This window comes from Entelurus aequoreus, linkage group LG08 (genome assembly GCF_033978785.1).
Source record: "Entelurus aequoreus isolate RoL-2023_Sb linkage group LG08, RoL_Eaeq_v1.1, whole genome shotgun sequence".
Taxonomy (NCBI): Eukaryota; Metazoa; Chordata; class Actinopteri; order Syngnathiformes; family Syngnathidae; genus Entelurus; species Entelurus aequoreus.
The window spans coordinates 29,003,291-29,020,790 of NC_084738.1; the positions used below are offsets into that span (position 1 = coordinate 29,003,291).

At 40.6% G+C, this 17,500-nt stretch overlaps 1 protein-coding gene across 1 annotated transcript in view; it reads left to right on the top strand.

Moving 5' to 3' along the window:
* The window catches only part of snx29 (sorting nexin 29), a 344,206-nt gene that overhangs the window by 187,123 nt on the left and 139,583 nt on the right, over positions 1 to 17,500 (top strand). Inside the window, exon 15 of the mRNA XM_062056216.1 lies at positions 5,709 to 5,815. Within this exon, the coding sequence (XP_061912200.1) occupies positions 5,709 to 5,815 (107 nt within the window). The remainder of the gene's footprint in view (positions 1 to 5,708; positions 5,816 to 17,500) is intronic.

A 17,500-nucleotide genomic window follows, 5' to 3' on the forward strand; every position in this document is an offset into this window, starting at 1 on the left:
GGGTCACCCAAACAATTTTGTGGAATAGCCTTAATTTCTAAGAACAAGAATAGACTGTCGAGTTTCAGATGAAAGTTCTCTTTTTCTGGCCATTTTGAGCGTTTAATTGACCCCACAACTGTGATGCTCCAGAAACTCAATCTGCTCAAAGGAAGGTCAGTTTTGTAGCTTCTGTAACGAGCTAAACTGTTTTCAGATGTGTGAACATGATTGCACAAGGGTTTTCTAATCATCAATTAGCCTTCTGAGCCAATGAGCAAACACATTGTACCATTAGAACACTGGAGTGATAGTTGCTGGAAATGGGCCTCTATACACCTATGTAGATATTGCACCAAAAACCAGACATTTGCAGCTAGAATAGTCATTTACCACATTAGCAATGTATAGAGTGTATTTCTTTAAAGTTAAGACTAGTTTAAAGTTATCTTCATTGAAAAGTACAGTGCTTTTCCTTCAAAAATAAGGACATTTCAATGTGACCCCAAACTTTTGAACGGTAGTGTAAATCGATTATTAATGCATCTTTGATTCATGTACTGTATATTGATGCAGTTTTACATTTCTTTTTGTTTCGCTAAATCAGTGTTTATCACTTGCAACTTTTAAAAACAGTGCATTTGTAATAAGAAATTCCCATCACATTTATGAAATTCATGGAAATGTCTGCAATACTGGAACATAGGTACCCTAAAATTAAAGAGCTGGTCGGATCTCTCGGTGAGGTGGCTCACTTCAGACAGCCACATTTTAGAACTATCTGCATTACCTTTTTTACAATAAATAAATCGATTATCCATTATTGACGTTTTCTATTCGATTTTATGATCGCTCATGTCCGAATTGCGATGCATCTAAAAATCGATTATTTCCCCCACCTATACTTCCCCTTGGCCTCCTACCGGTCAAGTGTGCCCTAAACACCTTCCCAGGGACCAGATGCCCGAACCACCTAAGCGGCTTTACTCTGAGCTCCTCACGAATGACAGAGCTTCTCACCCTATCTATAAAGGACATCCCGCCACCCGACAGAGGAAACTCATTTTGGTCGCTTGTACCCGTGATCGTGCCCTTTCGGTCATAAACTAAAGCTCATGACCATAGGTGAAGATGGGAACGTAGATCGACAGGTAAATTGAGAGATTTGCCTTCCGGCTCGGCTGCTTCTTAGACTTAGACTTAGACTTCCTTTTTATTGTCATTCAAATTTGAACTTTACAGTACAGATAAGAATGACATTTTGTTGCATTAGCTCATGGTAGTGCAGGATAAAAAAGCAATAAGGTGCATATATAAATAAATAAATTGGTTACTGTACAGATAAATATACTGCACTTGTTCATATGCATCCACGTTTATGGATGTATGTTATATTGTCTTTTTTATTCCAGCGAGTTAATCCATTTTGGGGGGAGTTGAGGGGATAATTAGGATGCGTTCAAGAGTCTTACGGCCTGAGGGAAGAAGCTGTTACAGAACCTGGAGGTTCTGCTTGGGAGGCTGCGGAACCTCTTCCTAGAGTCCAGCAGTGAAAACAGTCCTTGGTGGGGGTGGGAGGAGTCTTTGCAGATTGTCTGAGCCCTGGTCAGGCAGCTGCTTTTTGCGATCTTTATCATAGCAGATCAATACAGGGTCCGCATCACTGCAGACGCCGCATTAATTTTTAATATTACATTAAAAAATTTTTTGTTATCAGACAATTAACATTTATTAACACACAAGTGCCGAAAATTGGTACTGTTAAGTACTGGTATCGGTTCCCGTATGCTGGGAGTTAGTACCATATTGGTTCAAATGTGAAAGGCACCCTGTTTTTAACTACAGCTGCTATCTAATACCATCCAATTGAAAAGCTGTACCAGAACATTGGACTTTTGCAAAGATACACATGTCCCCTCTTGGTTGGCTTTATCTGATCTTGATCTAATTCAGCTCCATAGTTTTTTAAAGATTTTCCCAAACTTTTATTGGAGCGCCGGACCCCCAGCAGTGTCTCAACCATATTTGTGGGAAACCTGTATCACCCACCATGGGCAGATAAAAAATCGTGCCAGGACCAAGTCCTGGAGTATTTAATAACCACCATAGACACAATTAAAGCGTCTTCCCCCCATATGGGGCTATATTTATGTGGGGATTTCAATAAATTGCCCACAAAAATGCTGACCTCCTCCCACCCCGATATTCGGCAGATAGTTAAACGTCATACACGTGGGCAAGCCACCCTAGATCTGATTTTTACAAACATGGCTAACTTCTACAGCCCCCCAACCACCCTTGCCCCCCTAGGTGCAAGCGACCACAAGTGCTTGGTGCTGAGCCCAGTGAATACAACAGGGCAGAAACAACAGGTGAAGAGGAGTAGGGCTCGATTAGTGACCACAGAAAGAAAAGAGGCTCTGTCAACATGCATTGCTATGATTGACTGGTCTGCTGTCTATGAGGCTGTGGACGTCACTGCCAAAGCAGCAAGTTTTAACAACTATATCCAGACAGCAATGGACATATGCATGCCTGTGCGACTGAAAAAAATTACAAATGCGGACAAACCATGGATGACAGAGAAAATAAAACAGGCTATAAAGAAAAGACAAAAAGCCCACAATAAATGAGGTAAAGTGGGAAAATGGAGAGAAATCAGAAACTCCTTCCAAAGACTTATACGCAAGGCAAAAACTAGATATTATAAAAATGAAATGCAAAACCTAAAGAAAAAGAACCCCAAAGAGTGGTGGGACTATATAAATAAAGGACTAGGACGCGCTAAATCATCAACTGATGGAATAATCAAAATACAAGAAGTTGAAGAGGACAAAACTGCAGAAGCCCTGAACAACTTCTTTGCGGAGTCGTGGACTAAAGCAACGCCCTATTGTGTCTATCCCCTACCAAGAGCTACACCAAGTGACATCTGTAGCATAGGTGAGATGGAGCTAGCCCTCACTCGGCTGGACCCCCAGAAAGCAAGTGGGCCGGATGGCATTCCCACCTGGCTGCTGAAAGAACATGCAGAGGACCTGGCACCGGTCATCACACATCTGGCCAACTGCTCTTTCCAACAGGGGTGTGTCCCCGATGTATGGAAGGAGTCAAATGTCTGTCCCATACCCAAAGGCCAAGACCCTGGCTCAATCTCAAACTGGCGTCCTATCTCACTAACTTCTTGTGTGGGGAAAACAATAGAACGTTTTGTGTTGAAAAAGCTTATGCCAACAGTGCTTGACGTATGTAAAAATCAATATGAATATCTGCCTAAGCACAGTACTACAACGGCTCTAGTCAGGGCAATGCACACCTGGCTTACCGAAACCGATTCCAAACCAACGATGGTGAGAGTACTGTTGGCAGATATGTCGAGAGCTTTTGATGTAATTGACCATGGGATCCTGATGCAAAACATACTGGACCTAGGACTGTGCCCATATCTGACAGCCTGGCTACATAGTTACATCTCAGGAAGGAGACAGAGAGTGGTGGCAAATGGAGCTCACAGCCCCTGGATTGAAGTTACATCTGGGGTGCCACAAGGGGGTGTTGTCTCCCCATATGTCTTCCTCCTTTACATGGCCACCCGGGATGCTGTTTTTGAGGACACCCTTGAATGTCGGATATGCAGACGACATCGGGCTATCGAGAGCGATTTCCATATCCAACATCATGTCAGACACAACGATGTGCCAGGAGGCACAAAGGCTGGATGAATGGGCAGCAAATAAGAAAATGATACTCAACGGGAAAAAGTCGGTAGAACTCCGGATATGTTTTGCCCGAAATCCATCACAACCTCCTGCACTGATGTTGGGGGGACAGGAGGTCCCTGTCGTGGAAACAACAAAGTACCTGGGTTACCACCTCGATCAAAACCTGACTGGATATGTGCACATGGAGAAGGCAATAAAAACCGCCTCCAAGCGGCTGCACTACCTCACAGTCATGGCGAGACATGGACTACCTGCAGACGACCTTGTTACCATCTACACCACACTCATCAGGCCGTGTCTGGAATATAGCTCAGTGCTCTTATTGGGCTGCTCCAAAAAACAACAAGCAGAGCTAGAGCGAGTCCAGAAACGTGCCTGTAAAATCATTACGAGGAGAGCTGGAAACATCTCACAACCCCTACCATCACTCCAGACCAGGAGAGAGGAGGCTGCAGTGAAGCTGGTCAGGGATATGCATGATGAGCAACACCCTCTGCATGACCTGCTACCTCCAACACGAGGCAGCCGCACTGCCAGGACATTGAGGAACCAACATAAGCTGGCTGAACCCGAGCCCAAAGCCAAGACAAAGAGACTTAAAAACTCTACCCTGTATACTGCAATTAAACTGTATAATAATACTATCTAATTAAATAAGTAATACAGTCATATACCAGAATGCTAATAGTTTCCATGCTGCTGTTGCCCTGAAAATCCATCCATTCATCCATCTTCAACCGCTTATCCGGAATCGGGTCGCGGGGACAGCAGCTCCAGCAAAGACCCCCAGACTTCCCTCTCCAGAGCAACATTTGCGACTTCCTCCTGGGGAATTCCGAAGCGTTCCCAGGCCAGAGAATGAAAATGTTTTTTTTATATAAAATACTGTCTGTTCTTTTATTTTTTTAAATCTTTGTTTGTTTAATATTCATTGTAAAGTTCAGCTGTTTTTTCAGTGGGGCCTTGGCTCCACTGCAAGCATGAATAAATAAAGTCAAGTCAAGTCAAGTCAAAGCTTGATGGAGCCTTTGGACATGTTAGACCTCTAATTGTCTTTGCTCCTAGAGCATGTCTTCCCATCACTCCCTTCAAACCCTTGGTCTTTCCATGGCGTGTTCCTGTCAAAACCCGAAAGTTAATTTTCTTCGGTGGTGTTGAAAATCCAATCAAACCCACATCTCCTCTGTGAAGACGGAGCTCCCATTACTTTTTCTTTGCGGGGGGAACCCTATTAGTTGATGTTTATGAGCTTAGAAACAACGCTTTAGGCGCTGCCATGATGACTTAAGCCTGTAAGCGAGCTGAAGTATTACACGGAAACAATGAGCTCGGTCTGAGGGAAGTCTGTGTAGAAGAGGCAGTGGGGATTGAGGGGGCATCCATCATCTTAATAGAAATGACAGGAGGGAGAAAAAATATGTGAGTGCACTGCTGACTTACATTGTGTATTGTACGTACATGAAAAAGAAGATTTACACATCTCTGAGTGGATGTGTGCTGGTTTGTGTTTGACTCATCTAGTCTGGTTTGTGATAGTGGCGTGGCACAGTTGGGAGAGTGGCCGTGCCAGCAACCTGAGGGTTCCTGGTTCAATCCCCACCTTCTACCAACCTGTTGTGTCCTTGAGCAAGACACTTCACCCTTGCTCCTGATTTGTCGTGGTTAGGGCCTTGCATGGCAGCTCTCACCATCAGTGTGTGTGAATGGGTGAATGTGGAAATAGTGTCAAAGCGCTTTGAGTACTTTGAAGGTAGAAAAGCGCTATACAAGTATAAACCATTTACCATTTAATTGGGATCTGAGGCCTTTGAGAGGCTGGTACTTAAGGGAATTTCACAGACCTGATCCCTATGTGCATCTTAAAGCACAGAAGAATTTAAGCCACTGCAAGCATCACAGCACAGTAGCACCGGTGTTTATGCTCTGTTTCCTTTAAGTATGTGGCATGTCATCATATTTGTGCATCTTTTTTAAATGCACTGTTTTTTCTCTCTCTCTCTCTTGCAGTTCTGTCAGTACTGCAGTCGAATGAGGAACACACACTTGTCCCTCAGAGTAAGTGCATGGGTGACATTGAGGAATTGGCAGCCTGCTATGAACGTAAGCTCATAGAGGTGAGTGCATTCCTTTGTTATACATTATGCTGTAGCACAAGGTAGAGCGGGTGTCTCACAAAAGTGAGTACACCCCTCAAATTTCAGCAACCAACTGTATTACAGTATAGCAAGAGACACTACGATATAGATTCAACTAGCATTGACATTAGAGTAACCAGTATGTAGATTGTATAGCTGCATAGATTTAATGTCCACAGAAAATTACTAAACATGCAAAACTTATTTTGTAAATAAACACAGTTGGTCTTTGATTTGCCAACTTTTGTGTTACAAACACGCTCCATTAGTTAGGAAAAAAACACAATTGGTCAGTAAACACGGTTTAAGAACGAGTTACACATTGGGTCTGATCTACTAAAGGTCGCCGTGGTTTAAAACAGGGATTCTTTACCGTTTCGACCTTGGGGCCAAACTTTTCAACTACAGAAATATTAACACAGAATTAGTAGTCATACTCTTGATTTTAATTGCATTTAATAAATATATCGAAATCCACAGTTTACAACTTAGTTAAATGATATGAAACAATGTGTTAATCATAAGTATATTTAACACATAAACCTTAGGCTTAGGTCAGGCTAATAAGAAAATTAAGTACTAATCAAAAATACTTCATAAGAATGGTCTTATAAATGACTGACAGAGAATAAATTGACATACAACGTCGTTGTGCTAAAATAAATGAACTGAATTATTAATATATATGTTTTTTAAAGGCCTACTGAAATGAATTTTTTTTATTTAAACGGGGATAGCAGATCTATTCTATGTGTCATACTTGATCATTTCGCGATATTGCCATATTTTTGCTGAAAGGATTTAGTATAGAACAACGACGATAAAGATTGCAACTTTTGGTATCTGATAAAAAAAAGGCTTGCCCCTACCGGAAGTAGCGTGACGTAGTCAGTTGAACATATACGCAAAGTTCCCTATTGTTTACAATGATGGCCGCATGAAGTGAGAGAGATTCGGACCGAGAAAGCGACAATTTCCCCATTAATTTGAGCGAGGATAAAAGATTTGTGGATGAGTAAAGTGCAAGTGAAGGACTAGTGGGGAGTTGAAGCTATTCAGATAGGGAAGATGCTGTGAGAGCCGGGGGTGACCTGATATTCAGCTGGGAATGACTACAACAGTAAATAAACACAAGACATATATATACTCTATTAGCCACAACACAACCAGGCTTATATTTAATATGCCACAAATTAATCCTGCATAAAAACACCTGCGTGTTTGTTACGCTAGCTCCTAGCTCCTCTGCTAGCTCCTAGCTCCATAGAACACGCCAATACAATTCAAACACCTGATCAACACACACAATCACTCAGCCCAAAAGACCGTTCACCTAACCCAAGGTTCATAAAGCTTATATATTTTTAAAAAGTTACGTACGTGACGCGCACATACGGTCAAGCTATCAAATGTTTAGCAGCCAAGGCTGCATACTCACGGTACCTGATATTCAGCTGGGAATGACTACAACAGTAAATAAACACAAGACATATATATACTCTATTAGCCACAACACAACCAGGCTTATATTTAATATGCCACAAATTAATCCTGCATAAAAACACCTGTGTGTTTGTTATGCTAGCTCCTAGCTCCTATGCTAGCTCCTAGCTCCATAGAACACGCCAATACAATTCAAACACCTGATCAACACACACGATCACTCAGCCCAAAAGACCGTTCACCTAACCCAAGGTTCATAAAGCTTATATATTTAAAAAAAAGTTACGTACATACGCAAAAAAAAGTTGCGCACATACGGTCAAGCGATCAAATGTTTAGAAGCCAAAGCTGCATACTCACAGTAGCACGTCTGCGTCTTTGTCATCCAAATCAAAGTAATCCTGGTAAGAGTCTGTGTTGTCCCAGTTCTCTACAGGCGTCTGTGTATTGAAGTCAAAAGTCCTCCTGGTTAGAGTCTCTGTTATCCGAGTTCTTCCATCTTGACTGCATCTTTCGGGAATGTAAACAAAGAAGCGCCGGCTGTGTACTGTTGTTGCTGACTACGTTCGAAAAATACGTCCATTTCGCACCGACAACTTTCTTCTTTGCTTGCTCAGCTTCCTTCTCCATAATGCAATGAACATGATTGCAACAGATTCACGAACACAGATGTCCAGAATACTGTGGAATTATGAAATGAAAACAGAGCTTTTTCGTATTGGCTTCAATGTGGAAGGCATACCCGTGTTCGCCGGTCTACGTCACGCGCATACGTCATCCTCAGAGGTGTTTCGAACCGGAAGTTTAGCTGCAAATTTAAAATGTCACTTTATAAGTTAACCCGGCCGTATTGGCATGTGTTATAATGTTAAGATTTCATCATTGATATATAAACTATCAGACTGCGTGGTCGGTAGTAGTGGGTTTCAGTAGGCCTTTAACTAAACTGTCAATAAAATTAAAGTGCAAATGAAAATACAGCTTCACCACTTTAATTGTTATTTTTGCACTTCTCTATGACTTTAGCGCCAGTCTTCCTTTGTTTGGTATTCTCATTACTGCCACAAGTGATGGGAAAGTATCTTACAACTGAGTACCGCTGCGGACCACAACTGAGAAAACAGATGTTTTTTGGCGGCCCAACAATGGGCCCCTGCCCTATGGTTAAGAAACACTAGTTTAAAACGTGCAAACTTGATAGCCCACACTAGGGTTGTACGATATACCGGTATTAGCATAGTACCGCAATACTAATGAATCATATTCGGTACTATACCGCCTCTGAAAAGTACCGGTCCGCCAGTCGGCAGTGTTTTAGCTACTTCTAAATCACTAATCCTCGCCCCCATGGCGACAAATAAAGTACGTTTCTTACAAGTATCATTCCTGCAGGACGAGGAATAGCTAAACATGTTTCACTACACACCGTAGCTCACCGGCATCAAAATGTAAACCAACGCCATTGGTGGATCTACACCTAACATCCACTGTAACCATACCAAAGTACAGGAGCGTATCTAATCAATACTACTGTGATTGCATCGATATGTTTTGGTATCACAACATCTTCTTTTGTTTTTTTAAAATTTATATTACGTTTATAAACTTAGGAAATACGTCTCTGGACACATGAGGACTTAGAATATGACCAATGTATGATACTGTAATGACTTGGTATCGGATTGATACCCACATTTGTGGTATCATCCAAAACTAATGTAAAGTATCAAACAACAGAAGAATAAGTGATTATTATATTTGAACAGAAGTGTAGATAGAACATGTTAAAAGAGAAAGTAAGCAGATATTAACAGTAAATGAACAAGTAGATTAATAATTATTTTTCTACCACTTGTCCTTAATAATTTTGACAAAATAATAGAATGTAAAATGACACAATATGTTACTGCATACGTCAGCAGCTAAATTAGGAGCCTCTGTTTGCTTACTTACTAATAAAAGACAAGTTGTCTTGTATGTTCACTATTTTTTTTAAGGACAAACTTGCAATAGGATACATATGTTTAATGTACCGTAAGATTTTTTTGTTAAAATAAGACCAATAATGCGATTTTTTGTGGTTTCCTTTATTTAGAAAAGTACCGAAAAGTATCAAAATAATTTTGGTACCGGTACCAAAATATTGGTAACGGGACAACACTGGCGCACATCAAGTCCTTTGGGCCCCAGTACGCCATTCCTACTCACCCCCCAACTTCGACACGTGTGTGTGTGTGTGTGTGTGTGTGTGTGTGTGTGTGTGTGTGTGTGTGTGTGTGTGTGTGTGCGCGTGTGCTTTTGATTGATTGATTGAAACTTTTATTAGCAGATTGCACAGTGAAGTACATATTCCGTACAATTGACCACTAAATGGTAACACCCGAATAAGTTTTTCAACTTGTTTAAGTCGGGGTCCACTTAAATTGATTCATGATACAGATATATACTATCAAATATACACTAACATCATAATACAGTCATCACACAAGATAATCTTAAAATAATGCATTGAATTATTTACATTATTTACAATCCGGGGTGTGGGATATGGAGGGGGGTGGGGGGTTAGGTTTGGTTGGTATCAACACTTCTGTCATCAACAATCAGCATCAACAATTGCATCATCAGAGAAATGGACATTGAAACAGTGTAGGTCTGACTTGGTAGGATATGTGCAGCAAGTAGTGGACATAGAGAGAGAGATATCAGAAAGCATAAGAAAAAACATTTGATTATTAACAATCCGGGGAGGGTGTTAGTTTAGGGTTGAAGTTGCCTGGAGGTGTCCTTTTATTGCGGTTTTGAAGGAGGATAGAGATGCCCTTTCTTTTACACCTGTTAGGTTCGCATTCCACATTGATGTGGCATAGAAAGAGAATGAGTTAAGACCTTTGTTAGATCGGAATCTGGGTTTAATGTGGTCAGTGGAGCGGCCCCACAGAGACAAAGACAGTGGATGACTGACAGGAGGGTTCACTTTCAAGAGGTTTCTTTCGTTCCGCTACAGATAGCTCGAAAAGTTATGGGCACGTTTTGATTAAACTTTCCGAAATGTCAGAAATGGGATAAGGAACAAGTAATTACATTTTGGGGTGATCCAGATCACCGCCTGGATTCAAGATAGAGCCTGGCGGAGGGCTGTTAATTCTTGAATTTAATGATTTTATTACTAGTGTGTATATTATGTACTGTTTTAATGTGTTCTGTGCACAGTGTGTGGCTTAGGTGGTAATTTAGGTATAAGGTCTGACTTACATCGCAGTCTAAGAACAGAACTTGTTTGTAACCCTTGTCTGTTCCCTATTTGGGAACAGACAAGTACCAAGATAAATGTCTCTCCTGAAGTCAAGCATGGCGGTTGTAGTGTCATGGTCCAGGGCTCAGTAATGTATGTACTGTGAAGAGCATGATTCCCTGGAACTGGGCTACATGGCAATTTTCCAACAAAATAAGGAGTCCAAACAAATCTCCCAAGATGACAAGTACCTTGCTGACAAGGCTGAAAGTGAAGGTGGCCAAGTATGTCTCCAGACCTGAACCCAATTAGCTCTGGTGAATTCCATGCCCAAGAGGATTTCAGGTTCTGTTCGAGATAACAATGGTGCTCACACTAAATATTGACAGTTTGGACACCATTTGTACATGCTCACTGTGAGATGTACTCACTTTGTCCAGTATTTACACAATAATGACTGCATGTTGAATACATTTCAAATAACACTAAATCTATACTGACTTTCCAAGATGTACACTGACTATTCCAACTTATAGTATATTCAGGTTTCATAAATATCAAATAAGAACATACTTATTTAAACATACTTTTAACAAACAATTGCCGTGTTTTTAGATGTGAAGTTTTTTTAACTGGTTTAATATGTTTTACTTGCTTTTAACGTATTTGTCCTGTAAAACACTTTGTGCACCATTGTGATGTTGTAAGGTGCTATACAAATAAACTTTGAGTGATTGATTGATTTATGTAAAAAATGTTGTCTCTTCAGAAGATATAAGAAATGGTTGCTGAAATGTGAGGGGGGTTCTCACTTTGGTGAGGATGTGTGTGCTAGTGACTTCACAATGCATGCTTTTCACAAGATAGCAACTTGCAGGATGTGTTTGGCTTTGACATTAAGCTTCACTCTATTTTACTCTGTTGCTCAAATTGAGTCATAATACAGTTATTTTCAAATAAGCATAATCCGTACAGCTCATTTGTTGAGGGTTTCAATGAATCCATTACTTGTGGGTGGATGCACTTGAGTAATATTGTTAGCAGTGTATTTATTCAAACTAGTTTATTGGGTATAATGTTACCATGTGCAAGGCTAATTACAATTACTGTGAGATTGCCCAATGACATGCCAGCTCTATTGAGATCGACAGAAGGAATTATTGTATCGGCATTTTTACATTTAAATTTTAAGAGTTTTGGACAATATATATACACACATCCGCATTTTTAAACATTATTTTTCGTGTCAAAATATCACTTTTGCGGGTTTTTTTTAGGAAATACTGTAGCGTGTAAGGACATGAGTCGATTGAGGAGTGTCAAAAGATGGAGCTAATTGTTTTTTTGACATTCAGACATTGTTTTTTTAATCACCAATCGAGCAGCATCTATATATCCGTGGCTTCTCAGTGCAACAACACACAACTCCGGAAATGTGTCCAGGTGAAAACTTTCTAACAATAACAGTTCTGTGGGTTAATTACCGTATGTAAACCTACTACATTATCAAAAAAATATGATCCAAACAAACTTTGTTGGACGCTGGCCTCAGCCGCAGTTATTCACTGTTTTATCTTGCTTAAACGCTGCACTGATTTGCAGGACAGGAAAACGATCGGGGGTGCCGAAACAAGCTTGCTCATTCGCGTAGATAGCATCATCTAGCTAGTTTACTTGTTGTCACCTGCGTTCACTCTACGAGCCACAATGTTGACAGCTTTCTACTTTGCTGCTAATCATATTTGGATGATTACAATCCGAACACAGTTAGTTCCAAACCAGTTGTAGTTCTAGAGCAGTGGTTCTTAACCTTGTTGGAGGTACTGAACCCCACCAGTTTCATATGCGCATTCACCGAACCCTTCTTTAGTGAAAAATGAAATTTTTTTTTTTCAAATTCAAGGCAAAGTTATATGTTTTTGGTAACACTTTAGTACGGGGAACATATTCTAAGTAACAAAGACTTAATTTAGAGTTATTTGGTTAGGGTTAGGGCCAGGGTTAGAGGGTTAGGGTTATAATAAGGCCGTGCCGAATAAGGCATTAATAAGTACTTAATAATGACTAGTTAAGAGCCAATATGTTACTAATTTGCATGTTAATAAGTAACTAATTAATGGTGAATATGTTCCCCATACTAAAGTGTTACCATGTATTTACTGGTGCACAAAATGAACCGTGCATGAACATCACCTTGTTCAAAGAACAAAACCAACACAGTGCATAAACTCACAACAAATTATACACCTGCAAATCAGTCTGACTTCTGTTGTTGCCGTATCCGTAATACGCCGATAGGGAGAAGTTTGTATTTACACGATGAGTCGGGTGTGTTTTGACCTCCACCGAACCCCTGAGGCCGACTCACAGAACCCCTAGGGTTTGATCAAACCCAGGTTAAGAACCACTGTTCTAGAGCATTTATTAGTAACCAACAGAGGTCACAACATTGGAAGTATATCACCCAAAGGTGCGTGGCTATAGGATAGAGTTGTCAAACAGGAAATGTTTTCTGAGTTATTTGCATGCATGTTATAGAATTCTACATTACAATTTAAATGATAATAATGTTAGTAAATTATCTAATGTAAGAAACAAACAATTCTGTGGTACATTACATAGGACATTTAAGTGTCCAAAATGTTGGTTGATGAGAAGACATCTAAAGGTGAAATATAGTGTACACATGCACCCAATTGCAGAAAATGTAGTCTTTTTCTTTCAGGGCTTACGTGGTAAAACTGTTCCTCTTTTTTTCGTCAGTTTTCCTCTTTTTTTTCTAAAAGGCTGCTCTTATGCCTGTATTAGTATAGTTGCTTGGCCACCAATCACAACTTGCCACTCACCAAGCTTAGTAACAAAAAGTTGGATATCTCCTCGTCTCTGTCCCTCTTACAGGCTGCCTAGTACTAATACTCTCAAATGAAATACGTATTTGTCTATAGACCTAGTATAAGAAATATATATATTTTGAAGATTGGGAAGTCTTCCACCTGCTTTCTTTTATTCCTAATGGGATACTTTACCAATGATGTGATTTTCAGCAGTACCTGTCAATAGTTTTTTGAACAGGAGCCAGCAATCTTGTGGAACATGTGATCGACTTTTGAAAATGCCATTTTCAAGCTTGTTGCTTCCTACTGAGGCTTTCTAGAACCAGCTACATAGTGTAGGTAACACTGTATTTTTGCCTTTTTCCTCTGAGAATCTTGCGTCTGACTGAAACATTAAGGAGTGGGACTATCCAGGACAAGCTGCTGTGTGCTCAAACAACCACCAGATACCATCTGTGAACAGATAATACCTGTATCATCTCTCTCTCTTTCGGACGTATCCGGTCTTATCAGGTCGGTAGTGCATTCTTCACGCATTCTAAACTCAAGCTTAAAGGGGAACTGCACTATTTTTTGGAATTTTGCCCATCATTGACAATCCTTATGTAAGACAAGTACACATCTTTTTTTATGCATTCTAACTAGTAAATAAATGCGTTGTCATCCTTTTATTTTTAAGGTGCGATGAATTATTTATAATCTAAAATAAACTTTCACAAGTTCCGAGGCGAGAAAGCAGCTAACCAGCTCATGATGTCAATATAGCCACACAAGCTAATTAGGGCCCTGTGATCACGACGCCGCTAAAAATAGTTAGTCTGTGTTAGTGCTTATAATAACAATATCACTAAAGTTGGTTCATATTCAGGTCACGAAATGTAAATTGACTATTGTTGGTGGTTTATGAATGGTTATTTAGAGGGTTTTATGGCCAGAATAGAGGACCTCCCATTGACACCAATCTAAGCTGACTTTTTTTTATGTTTTCCCGACTTCATAATGTGTTTCACATTATGAAGTCGGGACCCGGGGTGGACCACTTATGCATCAGTCTGTGAGGTCTCGGCGCCTCTACTTGTCTACATGCAAGTGGATCCCCCGCTGGCCCCACTATAGACTGGACTCTCACATTATTAACCTTTTCCACTCGGCATCCATTGCACCGGTTACCCAAGGGGCGATCCCCACATCTGCGGTCCCTTCCAGGGTTTCGCAATGTTCCCATTGGGTTACGTTTTTTCTTGCCCTGATGTGGGATCTGAGCCAAGTCGTTGTGGCATGTGCAGCCCTTTGATACATTTGTGATTAGAGGCTATATAAGTAAACTTTGATTGATTGATGGATTGATTTAAAGTTAAAGTCCCAACGATAGTCACACACACACTAGGTGTGGTGAAATTATCCTCTTCATTTGACCCATCACCATGTTTAACCCCTGGTAGGTGAGGGGAGCAGTGAGCAGCAGCAGTGGCCATGCTCGGGAATCCTTTTGGTGATTTAACCCCCAATTCGGGGCCGGCGTGGTGCGGTTGGGAGAGTGGCCGTGCCAACAACCTGAGGCTTCCTGGTTCAATTCCCACCTTCTACTAACCTCGTCACGTCCGTTGTGTCCTTGAGCAAAGACACTCCACCCTTGCTCCTGATGGGTCATGGTTAGGGCTTTGCATGGCAGCTCCCACCATCAGTGTGTGAATGGGTGAATGTGGAAATAGTGTCAAAGCATTTTGAGTACCTTGAAGGTAGAAAAGCGCTATACAAGTATAACCCATTTAATTCCAACCCTTGATGCTGAGTGCCAAGCAGGGAGGCAATGGTTCACATTTTTATAGTCTTTGGTATGACTCGGCCAGGGTTTAAACTCACGACCTTCCAGTCTCAGGGCGGACACTCTAACCACAAGGCCACGATTTAGAATGCATTTTAAAAAATACATCTGTCTTCTTGTCTCTCATAATGATTGTGAACAATAGGCAAAATTCCCCAAAAAGTGCAGTTCCTCTTTAAAGTGAAGGATGAGGCAAAAATACAGTCCTACCTACTTTACTGGACTGTGTTTACCTCCATTGACTAGGGAAGCACAGCCGTATTTATGAGCAGGCTTTGTTTGATGTCATTTATGTACCCTATGACTTTGTAATATTTGAGCCAATTCTCTGGGTGCCTCAAACCAAACCATTAGGGGAGACAAACTCAAGTATTTAGCTGGAGTAAACATTCCATTTGGGCAAGCATTTTATGGCGGCCATGGTCTTTCCATCCTTAACCTCTTCTTGAACTCTGTGTAAGAGTAGAGTCTAGACTTGCAGATGATGGAAATAAATCTCAAATGATTGACTTGGAGAAGAATAAATGAGATATGTGGCTAAATGGATAGATTCTGAATCATAGGTTCAGATGATATACCAAGTCTGTCATTGATGTTGTAACCCCATTTATTTATGTTTTATTTCCTTTGCATACTAATAATTTTGCTAGTTTTTTAATGTTTCGCACATTTCAACAGAAGTTTAATATAAATGTTACAGCAGAGAGTATCAGCAAAGAAGTGGAAATTAGTAATTAGATTAATAAATCAGGAGAGACAATAATATCCACACAGTACAACAGCGCATCCGACAGCCATAGATATGATAAAGTAGATAGACGACACAGGTCTTTAAGGCACAAGTTTTTGGCAACTGGGGCCAAAGTGTCTGAAAATTCTGTGGTTTTAGAAGGCACAAAACTAAATCAAGGATGCCTGCTCGCCATGTAGGGTCTTTTAATTTCATTTTCCTTCACTATGGAGGCTACTACATTTCTTATATGTCTTGTCTTCCATAACTACAGGTGCTGCTCAATAAATTAAAATATGACCAAAAAATGTATTTATTTCAGTAATTTCATTCAAAAAAGGAAACTTGTGTATTATATGTATTCATTACAAACAGACTGATCTATTTCAAGTGTTAATTTATTTTAATTGTGATGAGTATAACTGAAAACCAAATAAAATCCCAAATTCAGTATCAAATTCAGTATTTAGAAATGTTGGCCAACTGAAAAGTATGAACAGGAAAAGTATGAACATTTATGAACAATTACTGCAGCAATACGGCGTGGCGTGGAGACGATCAGTCTGTGTTATGAGAGCCCAGGTTGTTCTGATATTGTGGCCTTGTGCTCTTCCGCATTGTTGGGTTTGGCGTATCGCATTTTCCTCTGACAATATCCCATATATTTTCTATGAGGTTGAGGTCAGGTGAGTTTACTGGCCAATTAAAGGCCTACTGAAACCCACTACTTTCGACCACGCAGTCTGATAGTTTATATATCAATGATGAAATCTTAACATTGCAACACATTCCAATACGGCCGGGTTAGATTAGTAAAGTGCAATTTTAAATTTCCCGCAAAATATCCTGCTGAAAACGTCTTGGTATGATGACGTTTGCGCGTGACTTCACGGATTGTAGCGGACAGCATCGTGGCCAGCTATTAAGGCGTCTGTTTTCATCGCAAAATTCCACAGTATTCTGGACATCTGTGTTGGTGAATCTTTTGCAATTTGTTTAATGAACAATGGAGATAGCAAAGAAAGCTGTAGGTGGGAAGCGGTGTATTAGCGGCCGGCTGCTGCAACACAAACACGTAGCCGGTGTTTCATTGTTTACATTCCCGAACGATGACAGTCAAGCTTTACCATTGACCTGGGACAACAGAGACTCTTACCAGGAGGACTTTGAGTTGGATACACATGCTTGTGGAGATGGGACAACAGAGACTCTTAGCAGGAGGACTTTGAGTTGGATATGCGCTACCGTGAATACGCAGCTGCGGCTTCCAAACATTTGATCGCTTGCCCGTACCTGCGTGCCGCTATGTGCATGTCACGTACGTAACTTTGGGGAAATATATGTGCTGTATGAACTTTACGGAGGTGAACGGTACTTTGGGCTGTGGGATTGAGTGTGTTGTGCGGGTGTTTGATTTGTATTGGTGGGTTATATGGACGGGAGGGGGGGGTGTTTGTTATGCGGATTAATTTGTGGCATATTAAATATAAGTCTGGTTGTGTTGTGGCTAATAGAGTATATATATGTCTTGTGTTTATTTACTGTTTTAGTCATTCCCAGCTGAATATCAGGTCCCACCCGCCTCTCACAGCATCTT